The sequence below is a fragment of the Bubalus bubalis genome, chromosome 12 (assembly GCF_019923935.1).
Source record: "Bubalus bubalis isolate 160015118507 breed Murrah chromosome 12, NDDB_SH_1, whole genome shotgun sequence".
Taxonomy (NCBI): Eukaryota; Metazoa; Chordata; class Mammalia; order Artiodactyla; family Bovidae; genus Bubalus; species Bubalus bubalis.
Window position 1 is genome coordinate 5876276 of NC_059168.1, and position 18586 is coordinate 5894861.

An 18586-nucleotide genomic window follows, 5' to 3' on the forward strand; every position below is an offset into this window, starting at 1 on the left:
TTTTTCTGGCGGGTTGGGGCAGGAAGGAAAGTGGGAAGACCTGCCTGGTGGTATGGCTGGAAGGGCATTGGATGGTCATCTTGCTCAGGGCTTGACACACCCTATGGAGGAGATGCTGGAACTAACTGATTAAGCACCTGCCTGGCGTGATTCCAAAACCACTCTGTCACTCAGCACGTGTCAGCATGTCAGTTCCATACTGGGTGTGAGGTTATGCCACCCTGAATGCAGGAATTCGGGGTAAAGTTCCAGACGATCAGGGGGGAAAGTCTTTCAGCCCTCAGAGCTAAGGATCTAAAATGGAGTGGGATACTGCTTGTCAAGAATCTGATACAGATAATGGAAGTGAAAGTGTTGGTTGCTCAGTCATGTCCGACTCTTTGTGACCCCATGGACTATAGCCCTCCAGGCTCCTCTGTTCATGGGATTCTCCAGGCCAGAATACTGGAGTGGGTTGCCATGCCCTCCTCCAGGGGATCTTCCCAAGCCAGGGACTGAACCCAGGTCTCCTGCATTCCAGGCAGATTCTTTACCGTCTGGGCCACCAGGGAAGCCCACGATACAGATAATACCAGTTTTTAATGCCCAAGAGGAACTTTTTTAAAAAAGAGATAGTCACAGGTCTTAAGTTTAAAGTATGATAGAAATGACTAAAGTTCTCTTTCTTAAACCTTTACAGTCAATCCACAGATTACATTTTATTTACAAATCTACTGATGTGGCCAAAAATACCAGTGCTTTTACTTGTGTTCACATTCAATTAATTTATAAATTTAACAAATGGTAAATAACATTCATTATGAAAACCATTAATTTACAAATTTAATATAGCTTAACCTTTCAGATATTTCGTGTTCTTGGCTAGGCGGACTTATAAACCTAAGAAGTAAAATCTCTCTGGGCCCTTAAGGAATTCTCTTTTAAAAAAATTTATTTCTGTATTATTTCTGGCTTTTCTGGGGGCTTTGTTGCTTCAAGCAGTCTTTCCCTAGTTGTGGCAAATGGGGGCTTCTCTTTGTTGGGGTGTGCAGGCTCCTCATTGCGGGGGCTTCTCTTGTGGAACACAGGCTGTAGGTGCATGGGTTTCAGTAGGTGTGGCTTTTAGCCTCAGTAATTGAGGCTCACGAGCTTAGTTACACAATGAGGCAAGTGGCATCTTCCCAGACCAGGGATCGAACCTGTGTCCTCTGCATTAGCAGGCAGATTCTTTACCACTGGGCCAACAGGGAAGTCCTTAAGGAATTGTTTTAAATTGGATATACCAAATTTATAAACAAAGTAGACCAAGGTTCTTATAACCTTTTAAACACTCTTTACGAACTGGATCAAATTCTCTTAAACCTTTGCCACTAAAACTACCAGGCTGATATAGCTGTGCTTATTGAATATCTGAGACCTATTAAATAGCACATAGAGATTAGTGTGGTGATTGTAAAACTTTTTCTTAAACATCATTTTAAAGTTCATGGACTTGATGTTATGTCATCCTTTGGACTTACCTGCCTTCCTGGAGATGCAGAGGCACCTAGTTAACCAGGGCAGGACTGCCCTCTCAGCTGGGAGCTGGACGGATGATACAAACCATAGGATGGGTACAGATGGTGGTCACTGGTCAGAGATTCAAGCCCAGGCATAGGTCCTATTGCCAGGATGATGTGCCCCCCACCACTAGTCAACCAACCCTGTGCCACCGTGATTGTGTTATTCCTTCCATTCACAAGAAGTTTCTCCTTCTAATAAGAAAGTGACAAACCAGTACAGACTAAAAGAGCATGTCAAGTGGCATACCTGGCTCTCAGCATCTTTCACCCTGTTAGACCCCCATCACTAGACCGGAGCCTTCTTGCGGGCCAGGTCGGCACCCGTGCCACCGGCTGCCCCTCTCCGGCTCATGCACTCTGCTGGTGGCCTCCCAGGCACTCAGTGTCTCCACGTCTAGTGGGTGAACCTTCCCAGGCAGGTCAGCCTGAATAAGAAAGCTGCCATTATGCCAGGGATAGGCAGGCCATACAAAGGGCCGTACACGTGTGGGCCCGTGAGGGCAGTGATCACAGCCTTATGGCATTTCTGTTGTGCTTCCAGATGTTTCTGCAGCAGCCAGATGGATCTCTGAGCTTCAGCAGTGCCCAGCGGCCGGAGACTCAGCAGCAGCTCCAGCAGAGGTCCGGCCCAGGTCCCCAGCTTGTGGCCAGCCCGCAGCTTCCAGGGCAGATAGCCTCTGCCCAGGTCACAAACCAGCACCTGCTAAGAGAATCGAGTGTGATATCGACCCAGGTAAATGTACTCATCTCCAGACTCAGTCCCTGTCACCAGCAGATGGTCTTCACGAACCAGAAATCTACTTCTCCTATGACCAGAGCTGGATAATCATGATGCGGTTTTTCTTGTCTTTGTCACTTCGAAGTCCCAAGTTCTACTGGTTCCCTTCTGTGTTTTATCAATATATTAAAATGCTTTAAAGGTATCATGCAGCTGGAATGTTCAGCTCTGATTCTGAGCTTGGCTAGAGGTAGAAATGGCCGTCTCTGACGTGCATGCTGAAAGCCACACATCCCCACATATGGGGACACACACATGTCCTTGGTGTCCGTCATCGCCCCTGGCTTTAGGCTTCCCAGGTGGTGCTAGTGGTAAGGAACCCACCTGCCAGTACAGGAGACATGAGACACAGGTTTGATCCCTGAGTCAGGAAGATCCCCTGGAGGAGGAAATGGCAACCCACTCTAGTATTCTTGCCTGGGAAATCCCATGGACAGAGGAACCTGGCAGGCTACAGGCCATAGGGTCACACAGAGTTGGACACGACTGAAGCGACTTAGCATGCACACACACGTGTGAGGATAGTTATGCACTTCTGTTTACCATCCCTTTCTGCAGAGTCACCATGCTCCTCCTGGTCCCCCAGATTCCCTCTCAAGCCCTGCCCTCCCAGTCATTACCACTTACTACCAGTGACCTTGCAGTCTGACAGGGTCACCCATCACTCAGTGGCACTTGAACCCAATGGATTCAAGAAGTTCTGAGCCCCTGCTTCCAGACGATCACAGTTTGGAAGGCTGGATACAGCTTTTCCTGAAGCCTCTTTTATTTATACACATAATCATGGATTTGGGCTTCCCTGGTGGCTCAGCAATAAAGAATCCACTGGCCAATACAGGAGACATGGGTTTGATCCCTGGGTCAGGAAGATCCCCTAAGAAGGGAATGGCAACCCACTGCAGCATTCTTGCCTGGGAAATCCCAGGCAAGAGGAGGAGGAGCTTGGGGGGCTCCTACAGTCCATGGGGTTGCAAAGAGTCACACAGGACTTAGGAACAAAATAACAAACAATCATGGATTCAGTAACGGCTTGCCTGCTCCAAGCCTGACACTGTCCTTTAAATCCCAAAGGGTTTAAAGAATTCTTGAGATGCTTACGGTCCAACGGGAAAGCCAGTCATAACACCAAAACATCATAATGATGGTCAGTGGGTCCTAAATGTTCAGAAAGGCCTAAGCGGATACAGAAGGAGGTTCTGGGGAGGTGACACCTGAGTTGAGCTGAAGGTTTACCTTTCTTGTTTCGATGGTTGCTCCAGGGTCCAAAGCCGTTGAGAAGCTCACAGATGATTCAGGGGAGCAGCCTGACACCCCAGTTTAGCAGCACCACCACTGCGCTCCCGTTGGCTCTGAGCCTGACCACGCCAGCTTCCGCCTCCCAGGAGGCCCCCCAGGGCCAACCCAGCCCGGACTTCAGCCATGACCGGCAGCTCAGGTATAGACTCTGTCCTTGTTGGAAAGATACCTGAGACATAGTTTTACACTCCGCTCTCTGCTGAAGATGGAGGCAGAGTTTAGACAAACAGACTCTAAATCCTCTGCAGTTTTTTTAATTGAACTTTTTATTTTGTATTGGAGTCCCTGGTCACTCAGCCAGTGAAGAATCTGCCTGCCAATACAGGAGACCCAGTTTGGATCCCTGGAGAAGGCAATGGCAACCCACTCCAGTTATTCTTGCCTGGAGAATTCCATAGACAGAGGAGCCTGGTGGGCTATAGCCCATGGGGTCACAAAGAATCAGACACTACTGAGCAGCTAACACTTTCACTTTTTTCATAAAGCAGATTAACAATGTTGTGATAGTTTCAGGTGGACAGCGAAGGGACTCAGCCATACATATACATGTGTCCATTCTCCCCCAAACTCCCTGCCCATCCAGGCTGTCACATAACACTGAGCAGAGTTCCCTGTGCTGTACAGTAAGTTCTTGTTGGTTATCTATCCTAAATATAGCCATGTGTACATGTCTATCCTCAATTCCCCAACTATCCCCTCATCCTTCCCCCTGGCAACCATAAGTTTGTTCTCTGTCAGTCTGTTTCCCTTTTATGAAATGACTCATTTGTTAATCAACTCTGCAGTTGACCTCAGCTCATGAAGTGACAGGACAGGGCTAGGGTCTCGATGGCCTGAGGAAGAGACCTCCTGCAGCAAGGATCCTCCAGAACAGAGCAGCTGGGATTCTGTGGGGCCAGCCAGAAAGGGTCCAGTGAGGCTCAGCAGGTGCGGATTGGCCGGCGGGTCCACAGCTTGGGTACTGATCAGTTTCCCATTTCTGTCCTCCTCGGCTCTAAGGCTACTGCTGAGCCAGCCCATCCAGCCCATGATGCCCGGATCCTGTGACGCGAGGCAGCCCTCAGAGGTCGGGAGGACCGGACGGCAAGTCAAGTAGGTGGCCCAGGTTGGGGAGGGGTGGGGCATGGAGCCACACTGAGTGGTCTCAGGCTGCAGGGTTTCATCTGCCGGGACCAGCCACACGCCTGCGAGTCGGGCACTGCAGGGCGGATCCACATGCGCCCACACCTTTCTAAAGGACTCCTCCCCTCAGCTGTTGTTCCTCCATTTCCTGTGTCAAGAGAGAAAACTTCATGTCAGCATTCCAGGCTGAGAACAAGACCTGAAGGAAATAATTCTTTACGTGCCAAGTTCATTGCTGTCTTCCCATCTGTGCAGATCTAAGGGGTAACATCCTGGGTCAACAGAGTCTTACAGAGCCTTGTCCCCCTTCCCCAGGGCTCTTGTGCAGCTCCGGCTGGCCTCCCGATGCTGGCAGATTCCCCTACACGAGCTTGTTGCTCTGTGGTTCCAAGGATGGGCCCTGAACTAGGACCCTGTGCAGACGTGGGGCCCTCCTGCCCTCCCAGACATGGAGCCTTCTCTCTCTCCTCGCCCTGGGCTCTTTGCTTGCCACCCCCAGTACCCAGGCAGCTGTGCTGAGCCAATTTCATTACGAGGGACAGAGGTTTACTGGAGCCAGAGGAGTGAATCCTTGAAAAGCCACTGGAAAATAGTTCCAAGCCCTTTGAAATAAAGCAGACACCGTGGTCATATAAACACTGTTTCATTTGCGTCAGAAGTTCACGGGGACAGGGCTAGCTAATGAGGCCTGCTGTGCCCAGACGCAGGGGCCTTCCATTCATGCCCCGGCGGCTGCTTGCTGGAGTCCTTCCTGTGTCCTCCTCCAGTAGTAGTCACAGTGATGGCTACTGAGCATTTCTGAAGATTGGGGCCCATACCTACATCCATGAAAACCCTATGATGGTGGGGGTGCTGGCACTGGGGGTGGCGGGAGCTGTACACTGCAAGGAAACTGCCTTTAAACTCTTGATGATGCTCTCCGTTGCCTGGAGGGGTGCGCGGGATGTTGGTTTTGGTTTTGGACTGTTCTTTCTAAATGATCCAGATAAGTGGAAACACTTATTGTGACATCACTTTCCAGAGATGTTTCAAATGCAGGAAACTAGGCAGAAACGGAAATTCTTTCCTCTGAAACATCTAAACTGTCATTTTCGGTCAACCCAGTAATTTATACCGTCGACATCTCCCCGTCCATCTCCTCCAGACATGACCTAACACTCCGTCTTCTGGGGCAGGTCAGAGTCTGCCTCCCATATGCATAGGCCCCTGAAATTTTGGAATCCCCAGTGCCTGTTACCATAAAACGACCCATGTAGAGATAGAACACTTCTAAAAATGTAAATGGACTTCTCCATAGTATCTTTTTTAAAAAAGACTTTTTGCATGTAGACCGTTTTTAACATCTGTATTGAATGTGTTAGAGTATGGTTTCTGTGTTGTGTTTTGGTTTTCTGACTAGGAGGCATGTGGGGTCTTAGCCCCCCTGACAGCAATGAACCCGCACCTCCTCCCTTGGGACGTGAAGTCTTAACCACTGGACCACCAGGGAAGTCCCTGTAGAGTATCTTTAAATATCTATTTCTGGGCTTCCGTGGCGGCTCAGATGCTAAAGAATCTGCCTGCAAGGCAGGAGACCTGGGTTTGATCCCTGGGTCGGGAAGATCCCCTGAAGAAGGGAATGGCTTACCCACTCCAATTTTCTTGCCTGGAGAATCCCATGGACAGAGGAGCCTAGTGGGCTATGGTCCATGGGGTCGCAAAGAGTCTGACGCGACTGAGTGGCTGACACTTTCGATTTCTGTGCTGGTCTGGACTCCTCCAGAGTTCTCCCAAATGGCATTCCCCTTGTTACTTGGCCATTATCATCAAGTACTCTTTCTTTTTAAAAAAATGTATATTCTATATAACATAAAATTTCCCATTTTAGCTGTATTTAAGTGTACAATGCAGCAGCATAAGCACATCCCCGTTTTTGTGCAACCATCACCACCGTCCATCTCCAGCACTGTTTCATCATCTCAAATTGACGCTGTGTCCCCATTAAACCCCAACTTCCTATTTGCTCTGCCCCCAGCCTTCTGCTTTTTGTCTCTTATCAATTGTCTTCTCTAGGTGTCTCATCTAAGTGGACTCGTACAGTATTCGTATTTTGTGATGGGCTTATTTCACTCAGTGTGATGTCTTTGAGGCTCACCCATGGTGTGACCTATATGAGAATCTCCTTGCTTTCTAAAGCTGAATGATGCTCCACTGTCTGTATACATGGCACCTTGTTTATCTATCATCTATCGATGAATGTGGGGTTACTTCCAGTTTTTTGCTATTGTAAATAACGCTTCTACGACCGTGGATGTACAAATAACTGTTTCCATCCCCTACTATCACTTCTCTGGGGCACATACCCAAAAGTAGAATTGCTGAATCACATGGTAATGCTAAGTTTAACTTTTTGAGGAAACTTCACACTGTTTTGCGCAGCAGTTACACCATTTTACCCTCCCACCAACAGGGCACAAGAGCTCCAATTTCTCCACATCCTCAACAATACTTGTTATGTACAACTTTTTTTCATTAACTTGTAATGAAATGATACCTCATTTTGATTTTTTCTTCTGTGACTGTGCTGGGTCTTTCTCGCTGCATAAACTTTCTTTAGTTTTGGTGAGCAGTGGAGACTCTGTCGCAGTGCCAGGGCCTCTCATGGTGGTGGCTGCTCGTGTGGCAGAGCATGGGCACGAGGCTCACAGACTCAACGGCAGCATGCGGGCTCACGGGCACAAGGGCTCGGCATCAGCAGCAAACAGGCTCCGGAGTTGTGGTGCTCTGGAGTGCTTTCAGTTCAGTTCAGTCCCTCAGTCGTGTCGGACTCTTTGAGACCCCATAGTCTGCAGCACACCAGGCCTCCCTGTCCATCACCAATTCCTGGAGCTTACTCAAGCTCATGTCCATCGAGTCGGTGATGCCATCCAACCATCTCATCCTCTGACATCCCCTTCTCCTCTTGCCTTTAATCTTTCCCAGCATCAGGGTCTTTTCCAGTGATTCAGCTCTTCACATGAGGTGGCCAAAGTATTGGAGCTTCAGGTTCAGCATCAGTCCTTACAGTGAATAATCAGGGTTGATTTCCTTTAGGATGGACTGGTTGGATCTCCTTGCAGTCCAAGGGACTCTGAAGGGTCTTCTCCAACACCACAGTTCAAAAGCATCAATTCTTCGGCCCTCAGTTTCTTTATGGTCCAACTCTCACATCCATACATGATCACTGGAAAAACCATAGCTTTGACTAGACAGACCATTGTTGGCAAAGTAATGTCTCTACTTTTTAATATGCTGTCTAGGTTGGTCATAGTTTTACTTCCAAGGAGGAAGCGTCTTTTAATTTCATGCCTGCAGTGACCATCTGCAGTGATTCTGGAGCCCAAGAAAATAAAGTCTGTCACTGTTTCCACTGTTTCCTCATCTATTTGCCATGAAGTGATGTGACCAGATGCCATGAGCTTAGTTTTCTGAATGTTAATTTTTAAGCCAGCTTTTTCACTCTCCTCTCTCACCTTCATCAAGAGGCTCTTTAGTTCCTCTTTGCTTTCTTCCATAAGGATGCTGTCATCTGCATATCTGAGGTTATTGATAACTCTCCCGGCAATCTTGATTCCAGTTTGTGCTTCATCCAGCCCAATGTTTCTCATGATGTACTCTGCCTTGACGTACTCCTTTCCCAATTTCAAACCAGTCCATCGTTTCTTATCCAGTTCTAATTGTTGCTTCTTGACCTGCATACAGATTTCTCAGGAGGCAGGTCAGGTGGTCTGGTATTCCCATCTCTTCAAGAATGGGAATATTCTTCTACAGTTTGCTGTGATCCACACAGTGAAAGGCTTTAGCATAGTCAATGAAGAAAGTGAAAGTGAAAGTCACTTAGTTGTCTCTGACTCTTTGTGACCCCATGGACTATACAGTCCATGGAATTCTCTAGGCCAGAATATTGGAATGGGTAGCCTTTCCCTTCTCCAGAGGATCTTCCCAACCCAGGGATTGAACCCAGGCCTCCCACACTGCAGGCGGATTCTTTACCAGCTGAAATAGATGTTTTTCTGGAATTCTCTTGCTTTTTCTATGATCCAGCAGATGTTGGCCATTTGATCTCTGGTTCCTCTGCCTTTTCTAAAACCAGCTTGAACATCTGGAAGTTCTTGGTTTACGTACTGTTGAAACCAAACTTGGAGGATTTTGAGTACTACTTTGCTAGCATGTGATTTGAGTGCAATTGTGCAGTAGTTTGAGCATTCTTTGGCATTGCCTTTCTTTGGGATTGATTGGAATGAAAACTGACCTTTTCCAGTTCTGTGGCCACTGCTGAGTTTTCCAAATTTGCTGGCATATTGAGTGCAGCACTTTCACAGCATCATCTTTTAGAATTTGAAATAGCTCAACTGGAATTCCATCACTTCCACTAGCTTTGTTCATAGTGATGCTTTCTAAGACCCACTTGACATTGCACTCCAGGATGTCTGGTTCTAGGTGAGTGGTCACATCATCATGGTTATCTGGGTCATTAAGATCTTTTTTGTATACTTCTGTTTATTCTTGCCACCTCTTTTTATTACCTGCTGGTTCTGTTAGGTCCATACCATTTCTGTCCTTTATTGTGCCCATCTTTGCATGAAGATGTTCCCTTGGTATCTCTAATTTTCTTGAAGAGATCTCTAGTCTTTCTCATTCTATTTTCTTCTATTTCTTTGCATTGATCACTTAAGAAGGATTGCTTATCTCTCCTTGCTATTCCTTGGAACTCTGCATTCATATGGATCTAACTTTCCTTTTCTCCTTTGCCTTTAGCTTCTCTTCTTTTCTCAGCTATTTGTAAGGCCTCCTGAGACCACTATTTTGCCTTTTTGCATTTCTTTTTCCTGGAGATGGTCTTGATCACTGCCTCCTGTACAATGTCATGAACCTCCATCCATAGTTCTTCAGGCACCCTGTCTATCAGATCTAATCCTTTGAATCTGTTTCTCACTTCCACTGTATAATCATAAGGATTTGATTTAGGTCATACCTGAATGGCCTATTGGTTTTCCCTACTTTCTTCAATTTAATTCTGAACTTTGCAATACGGAGTTCACGATCTGATCCAGTCAGCTCCTGGTCTTGTTTTTACTGACTGTATAGAGCTTCTCCATCTTCAGCTGCAGAGAATATAATCAGTCTGACTTAGGTATTGACCATCTGATAACGTCCATGTGTAGAGTCATCTCTTATGTTGTTGGACGAGGGTATTTGCTGTGACCAGTGCATTCTCATGGCAAAACTCTGTTAGTCTTTGCCCTGCTTCATTCTGTACTCCAAGGCCAAACTTGCCTGTTACTCCAGATATCTCTTGACTTCCTACTTTTGCATTCCAGGCCTTTTGATGAAAAGGACTTTTGGGTTTTTTTTTGTTGTTGTTTAGTTCTAAAAGGTCTTGGAGGCCCTCGTAGAACTGTTCACCTTCAGCTTTTTCCGCAGTAGTGATTGGAGTATTTAGTTCAGTTCAGTCGCTCAGTCTTGTCCGACTCTTTGCAACCCCATGGACTGTACCACGCCAGGCCTCCCTGTCCATCGCCAACTCCTGGAGTTTACCCAAACTCATGTCCGTTGAGTCGGTGATACCATCCAACCATCTGATCCTCTCTCGTCCCCTTCTCCTGCCCTCAATCTTTCCCAGCATGAGGGTCTTTTCAAATGAGTCAGCTCTTCACATCAGAGGGCCAAAGTATTGGAGTTTCAGCTTCAACATCAGTCCAATGAATATTCAGGACAGATTTCCTTTAGGATGGACTTGTTGGATCTCCTTGCAGTCCAAGGGACTCTCAAGAGTCTTCTCCAACACCACAGCTCAAAATTCTTCGGCGCTCAGCTTTCTTTATAGTCCAATTCTCATATCCATACATGACTACTGGAAAAACCATAGCCTTGACTAGATGGACCTTTGTTGACAAAGTAATGTCTCTGCTTTTTAATATGCTGTCTAGGTTGGTCATAACTTTCCTTCCAAGGAGTAAACCTCTTTTAATTTCATGGCTGCAGTCACCATCCACAGTGATTTTGGAGCCCAAAAAATAAAGTCAGCCACTGATTCTACTGTTTCCTCATCTATTTGCCATGAAGTGATGTGACCAGATGCCATGATCTTAGTTTTCTGAATGTTGAGCTTTAAGCCAACTTTTTCACTCTCCTCTTTCACTCTCATCAAGAGGCTCTTTAGTTCCTCTTCACTTTCTGCCATAAGGGTGGTGTCATCTGCATATCTGAGGTGATTGATATTTCTCCCGGCAATCTTGATTCCAGCTTGTGCTTCTTCCAGCCCAGCGTTTCTCATGATGTACTCTGCATATAAGTGAAATAAGCAGGGTGACAATATACAGCCTTGACGAACTCCTTTTCCTACTTGGAATCAGTCTGTTGTTCCATGTCAGTTCTAACTGTTGCTTCCTGACCTGCATATAGGTTTCTCAAGAGGCAGGTCAGGTGGTCTGGTATTCCCATCTCTTTCAGAATTTTCCACAGTTTCTTGTGATCCACACAAAGGCTTTGGCATAGTCAATAAAGCAGAAATAGATGTTTTTCTGGAACTCTCTTGCTTATTCGATGATCCAGCAGACGTTGGCCATTTGATCTCTGGTTCCTCTGCCCTTTCTAAATCCAGCTTGAACATCTGGAAGTTCATGGTTCACATATTGCTGAAGCCTGGCTTGGAGAATTTTGAGCATTACTTTACTAGCGTGTGAGATGAGTGCAATTGTGCGGTAGTTTGAGCATTCTTTGGCATTGCCTTTCTTTGGGATTGGAATGAAAACTGACCTTTTCCAGTCCTGTGGCCACTGCTGAGTTTTCCCAATTTGCTGGCATATTGAGTGCAGCACTTTCACAGCATCATCTTTCAGGATTTGAAATAGCTCAACTGGAATTCCATCACCTCCACTAGCTTTGTTCGTAGTGATGCTTTCTGAGGCCCACTTGACTTCACATTTCAGGATGTCTGGTCTAGCTGAGTGATCACACCATCTTGATTATCTGGGTCATGAATATCTTTTTTGTACAGTTCTTCTGTGTATTCTTGCCACCTCTACTAAATCTTTTCTTCTTCTTCTTTTAGGTCCTTGCCATTTCTGTACTTTATTGAGCCTTCACATGAAATGTTCCCTTGGTATCTCTAATTTTCTTGAGGAGATCTCTAGTTTTCCCCATTCTATTATTTTCCTCTATTTCTTTGCACTGATCACTGAGGAAGGCTTTCTTATCTTTCCTTGCAGTTCTCTGGAACTCTGCATTCAAATGGGTATATCTTCCCTTTTCTCCTTTGCTTTTCACTTATCTTGTTTTCAGTTATTTGTAAGGCCTCCTCAGACAGCCAGTTTCCTTTTTTGCATTTCTTTTTCTTGGGGTTGGTCTTGCTCCCTGTCTCCTGTACAAGGTCACGAACCTCCATCCATAGTTCATCAGGCATTCTGTCTATCAAATCTAGTCCCTTAAATCTATTTCTCACTTCCACTGTATAATCATAAGGGATTTGATTGAGGTCATACCTGAATTGTCTAGTGGTTTTCCCTACTTTATTCAATTAGGGCATAGGCTTGGATTATTGTGATATTGAATGGTTTGCCTTGGAAACAAACAGAGATCATTCTGTCATTTTTTACATTATACCCAAGTACTGCATTTCAGACTCTCTTGTTGACTATGAGGGCTACTCCATTTCTTCTAAGGGGTTCTTGCCCACAGTAGTAGATATAATGGTCATCTGAATTAAATTCGCTCATTCCATTTTCATTCACTGATTCCTAAAATGTCAATGTTCACTCTTGCCATCTCCTGTTTGACCACTTCCAATTTACCTTGATTCATGGACCTAACTTTCCAGGTTCCTATGCAATGATGCTAAAGCTGAAACTCCAGTACTTTGGCCACCTCATGAGAAGAGTTGACTCATTGGAAAAGACTCTGATGCTGGGAGGGATTGGGGGCAAGAGGAGAAGGGGACGACAGAGAATGAGATGGCTGGATGGCATCACTGACTCGACGGACATGAGTCTGAGTGAACTTCGGGAGTTGGTGATGGACAGGGAGGCCTGGCGTGCTATGATTCATGGGGTCACAAAGAGTCGGACACGACTGAGTGACTGATCTGATCTAATCTGATGCAATATTGTTCTTTACAGCACTGAACTTTACTTCCATCACCAGTCACATCCATAATGGGGCATTGTTTTTGCTTTGGCTTTGTCTCTTCATTCTTTCTGGAGTTATTTCTCTACTCTTCTCCAGTAGCATATTGGGCATCTACCAACCTGGAGAGTTCACCTTTCAGTGTATGTCTTTTTTCCTTTTCATCCTGGGTTCATGGGGTTCTCAAGGCAAGAATACTGAAGTGGTTTGCCATTCCCTTCTCCAGTGGACCACTTTGTGTCAGAAATCTCCACCATGACCCATCTGTCTTGGGTAGCCCTACATGGCATGGCTCATGGTTTCATTTAGTTAGACAAGGCTGTGATCCATGTGATCAGTTTGGTTAGTTTTCTGTGACTGTGGTTTTCATTCTGTCTGCCCTCTGATGGACGAGACTAAGGGGCTTGTCGAAGCTTCCTGATGGGAGGGCCTGGCTGTGGGGGAATCAGGGTCTTGCTCTGATGGGCAAGGCCACGCTCAGTAAATCTTTAATCCAATTTTCTGTTGATGGGCAGGGCTGGCACTTCAACTGAACCCAAGTCTCTTTCTCTTTGACTTCCTTCTTTTTCTGATCATTTTCCTTCACACATTTCAGGAAGCTCTTAGAGTGCATAATATGTTCAGTACACACATTAATTCTCTTGGCAAGAATCTTGCCCTTAACTTGTTTGTGTTACAATGATGCCAGCAGCATGCTGGGTAACACTGTTGACGCTCCCAGTTTTGCCATGGTAACATTTGTGGGGGTTAGTTTGCCCCGTGGCATGTGGTATGACCAGGGACTGAACCCTTGTGTCCTGCACTGGCAGGCAGATTCTTATCCGCTGTGCCAACAGGGAAGTCCTCATTTGGTTTTGATTTGCGTTTCCCTAATGACTCTTTTCATGTGCTTATTGGCCATTTGTACCTTTTCTTTCCAGGATGTCTGCTCAAGCCTTTTGCCCATTTTTTAACCAGGTTATTTGCATTTGTTGTGGTGGTGAATTGTAGAAATGTAGCTGGATAGCAACCTCTTATTAGATATAGGACTTGCAAAGATTTTTCTGACAGCTTTTTTTTTTTTTTTCCGGCGGTGTTTTCACTGCATGGACAGTGATGCTCACAAGGTCTTAGCTGTGATGAAGTCCTGTCTGTCTGTTTTCCTCTTGTCATCCGTGTCCTTGGTGTCATGTCAATAGTTTTTGTAAAGGTCTTTCTTCTGTGTGTCACCAAACAGGTATCCGCAGAGCCAGGCCGTGTTTCAGAACCCCGACGTGCACACCACCAGCAGCAGCGCCGCCACCCCTGTCCTGCTGATGGGGCTGCAGCCCAGCTTCCCCACCTCCCAGCCGGCACCCCTGAAGCCTGCACAGGCCCAGCCGCAGCCTCCGCACTTTCTTCAGGTGGGGCTGGGCCGCGTCTGGGGAGGGGGAGACAGGGCCGAGTCCCCAGCCCAGGCCTGATGGGCCCTTCCTTCCGTTCCGGGCTTTCAACGGGGTTCTAGGCGTCAGTATAAAAATAAGCCTCAGACAGATTCATATTTGAAACTTTATCATTTCTAAAGTTTAACATGCTCCAAGTGGATAAAGTCTCTGTATATACAGTGTGAGAAACTTAGAAGCAGCTATTTGGCCTCTTGTCATTATGCGCTAAGAAGGTCCATTTTTTAAAAAGTAATTTTTATTATGGTGTCTACACTTTCTTAGAGCAAAAATCAGACACTGATTGCCATGTTTGTTGGGCTCGTTAGTGTGTTTATATGCAGTATCTCATATGAGTAGAAAATTACATCATGTTTAAAGGTTCATCAAACTTCCTTTAAATGAATGAGATAACATTGCATGAATTTGAGGCTTTCCAGGAAAATGTGGGGCATGTTTCCTTGTGGTCACTTCTTTTTTTTTTTTTTTAAAGTTTTATTTTATATTGGAGTATAGCTGATTAAGAGTGTTGTGATAGTTTCAGGTGGGCAGCAAAGGGATTCAGCCATACATATACATGGATCCATTCTTCCCCAAACTCCCACTCCATCCAGGCTGCCACTTAACAATGAGCAGAGTCTCCTGTGCTGTACAGTAAGACCTTGTTGGATATCCATTTTAAATGCAGCCGTGTGTACATGTCCATCCTTAACTCCCTAATTATCCCTTCTCTCCCTTTGTCCCCCCTGGGGACCATAAGTTCCTTCTCTTTTAAGTCTGTGAGTCTGTTTCTGTTTTGTAAATAAGTTAATTTGTATAATTTCTTTTTAGATTCCACATATAACATGTCATACACTTTCTCCTTCTCTGACTTACTTCACTCAGTATGACAATCTCTATCCATCCATGTTGCTGCAAATGGTATTATTCCATTCTTTTTAATGGCTGAGTAATATTCCATTGTATATAGGTAATCTTGTGGTCACTTCTTATTTTAAGCAAGTGCCACAAGCACTGGAAGGAAGGGCTGTGAGTCAGTGGCTGGGGGATCAGATGGGACAGAAGTGTCTGCTCAGGGTCTGGCCTTCCCTCCCACACATGCCCACGTGCCCCTTCCTGTCCAATGGGGCCTCCTCCACAGCCTCAAGCCCCTACCAGAAGGCACAGTGTAGCTTCTGTTCCCCCACCCGCCCTGCTTGGGCATCCTCGAAGCCATAGGTGAATGTGTGGGGTGACCAAGATGCAGAGTCCTCCTCGAGTTCTAGATTGTAATTGAATTCCAAGGCGGCTAAACCAGCTATGGCATAGTTTTCAGATCTCCCTGACACCACATCTTAGTGGGAGTTAACTCTGGACTGCAGCTTTGCTCCCTGGTCCACTTGCAGGACCCTGGAGTGATCTGGGACAGAACTGATGAGGGGAGAAGGCAGGGGAAAGGTAGAAGCTGCCCATCTATCTGTGCCTTCATCAGGAGCCACTGGCGTGCTTGTAGGTGCCTGTTCCATCCAGATGCAGGGCTAAGGATGCAAGGAGCACTCAGGTCCCCTGAGCACAGGGGGACAGGGGACATCACAGAGAGTCAGCGCCAATGGAGCACTGGGGCTGGGGGGCCAAGGTCAAAAAAGGATGAGGCGTGGGGACGGAAACTCTCCAAGTGTGGATGGCTGAGTGTGAGGTGTGAGGGGACAATGTTTCAACAACAGAGGCAGCCTGTGCCGAGGCAGAGGGGCAGATGTGCCTTGCGCAGCTTTGGAAACAGGGTGGACTGGGTTCCTTAGAGGGGAGATTTCATGGCTGGGAATAATGCGAGGTGAGACTGAAGGTTCCAGAGTTAATGTTTGACCAGTTGTTGTCAGTTTTCAGTCGTGTCTGACTCTTTGAGGCTCTGTGGACTGTAGCCCCCACCCCAGGCTCCTCTGTCCATGGGATTTTCCAGGCTTTGAGGATACTGAACTGGGTTACCATGCCCTTCTCCAGGGGATCTTCCCAACCCAGGGATTGAACCCAGGTCTCCTGCACTGCAGGTGGATTCTTTACCATCTGAGGCACCAGGAAAACCCAGTGAGTTTCTGAGCTTCAAATTAGAATGCTTCCTGGCACATGGCAGTATTTGGAAGCAATTCTGGAAATAGGGACCACCAGTGAAAAGTATGTGGACTGCAGGCCTGTTTGGATGCTGTGCCAGCAATGATGTACATGTGGTGTCAGGTTCCAGCATCCAATACCACACAGGCTACCTGGGGGCTCCTGTGCATGTGTTCAAGAAACCACTTCCTGCAGCCTAGAATCCCAGGGACAGGGGAGCCTGGTGGGCTGCCGTCTATGGGGTCACACAGAGTCAGACACGACTGAAGTGACTTAGCAGCAGCAGCAGCGGGCTCCCAGCCACCAGGCCAGCAGGAACCCCTAGTGCTGGCCTGAGAAGCTGGGCTTCCTTCCCCCCAGGTCTTCAGGCAGGGGAGGAGGACCCTTTAATCTGAGGAGGACTGCATCACCGCCCCAGCCATTTAGGGAAGGAGTCCCTGAATCCCAGAACCTTCCCTGGAGCTGGTTCCTTTCTTTCCAGGTGCAGGTGCCAACCTCTCTGCACAGTGAGCAGCAGGACTCTCTCCTTCTCTCCACCTACTCGCAACAGCCAGGGTCCCTGGGCTACCCGACGCCAGGGCCTGCACGCCCGGCCCGAAGGGTCAGCAGCCTGTCTGAGTCCTCAGGCCTCCAGCAGCCGCCCCGGTAGTGGCCGGGCACCTCGGTTGGGTCACATCAGCTTTAACCAATGGACGGACGAGGGGGCGGGTGGCCAAGGAGTTGGGGAGAAGGGTTTAAAGGACACCCCAACTTCCGTGCACGCCGCATCCATTTCGGAGCTCCTGGGTGGTGACCATGTCCGAGGGCGGCGGCCAGCATGGACATGAGTGAGCAGGGAAGCTGGCCCTGTTTCCCCTTTCCCTGTGCTTCACAGCCACACTCTACAACCATACCCGGACGGACCGACCGCGGTCCCCAGCTGAGCGCATCAGAGCATCGCTCTGTTCAGCTTAGAGACGGAGCGTCTCTGCTGGATCGCCCCTCCTCCCAGCGTGGACCAGCCTCTGCGCCACGTGCGCATGTGCTCATTGGCCTTTACTCTCTGGACCCTCTTTCCTCGGAGAAGCACCCGGTCAGCGATGTCTTGAATGGAGAGATGATTTTTTTTCTCATTATTTTTAGATGATCGTTTCTGTCTTAATTTGCACAGCTGCACAAAGAGATAACGTAGGCACTTTTCTTTTTTTTTTTTTTAACCAAGTCTCCTGACTTCACGCGGAGACCCCAGTAACAAAAACAGCCCACCAATCAGAAAGCAAAGCTGGGCATTATTAACCAGACTGCAGCGCCCCCACCTCCCACCCTCCCGCCTAAACCCTAATGGAATGAGATTCTTCTCCCCACACCATTCTGGTGATTGGCTTTTTTTTTTCTTATCCTGAATGTAACACTGGACTGTTTTCTGTTGACTTCCCGGTGATTGCAACTACAAAGGTGGACTCAACGCAAAGTACAATCCTGCAGGTAATGTTCTGGGATCCTGACAGGACTCAAGGACTGTGAAAGGGAAGGTTTTACAGGCCAGGCAGGGCCCCAGGAAACCCCCCCTCCCCGCCATGCTGGCCCTCGGAGTGAGGATGCCGCAGCTTTCTACATATCTTTCCTGACCGAGACCCAGGAGTGGATTTTCCTTTTCAAAAATGCACTTTGCTTTTTTTGTATGTTTTGTTGAGATGTTTCTAAAGAGAAGATTTTATGTAATTATAAGACGAAGTGTAGTGAATTGTACAGCCGTTGTAATAAGGACCTATTTCTATATAAAATAAAATTGTATGGATTCTGTGTAAATTATTTTGTATCTGAGACACCAGTTCCTTTCCCAAAATATAAAAGGATAAAAGTTTTCTTGTGTATTTCTGTGAGTGGACATTTTGTAATAAATTAACAAATTTGTATAATTTCCTTTTGAGGCAGTTTCTGTACCTTGTTCTTGATGCATTCATACCTCTCTTCGTCAGTAAACATTTTTTTTTTTTTAAATTTCAACACGTTTCTAAGGATAATCAAAAATCCGGAAAAGGTGGGAGCGAGCAACCAATAATCTGGGTAATGGCCTTAGGTTTTTTGGGCTCACATGCATCTCAGCCCATTGGGATCCTGATCTTTATTTTAAAGATTGTGCCAGAAGAAATCAATGCTTCTTTTAGAAATGATAGCAAAACAAACGACAAAACCAGAAAAAGTTCCTGGAAACATCTCTAACTTAAGAGACATGGGTAATC

General features: G+C 46.8%; 1 protein-coding gene across 6 annotated transcripts in view; it reads left to right on the forward strand.

Annotated features, from left to right (window-relative positions):
- The window catches only part of NPAS2 (neuronal PAS domain protein 2), a 207781-nt gene extending 189626 nt beyond the window's left edge, over positions 1-18155 (forward strand). For 5 of the 6 annotated variants that reach the window (XM_025260716.3, XM_044925672.2, XM_044925670.2 and 2 more), the window contains 5 exons: positions 2083-2274; positions 3579-3754; positions 4615-4707; positions 14096-14261; positions 16846-18155. In XM_025260716.3, coding sequence (XP_025116501.2) covers positions 2083-2274; positions 3579-3754; positions 4615-4707; positions 14096-14261; positions 16846-17013 — 795 coding nt within the window. In that variant the 3' untranslated portion in view covers positions 17014-18155. The remainder of the gene's footprint in view (positions 1-2082; positions 2275-3578; positions 3755-4614; positions 4708-14095; positions 14262-16845) is intronic. The other variant, XM_044925671.2, reaches the window with a different exon arrangement.
- The last annotated feature ends 431 nt before the right edge of the window (positions 18156-18586 follow it).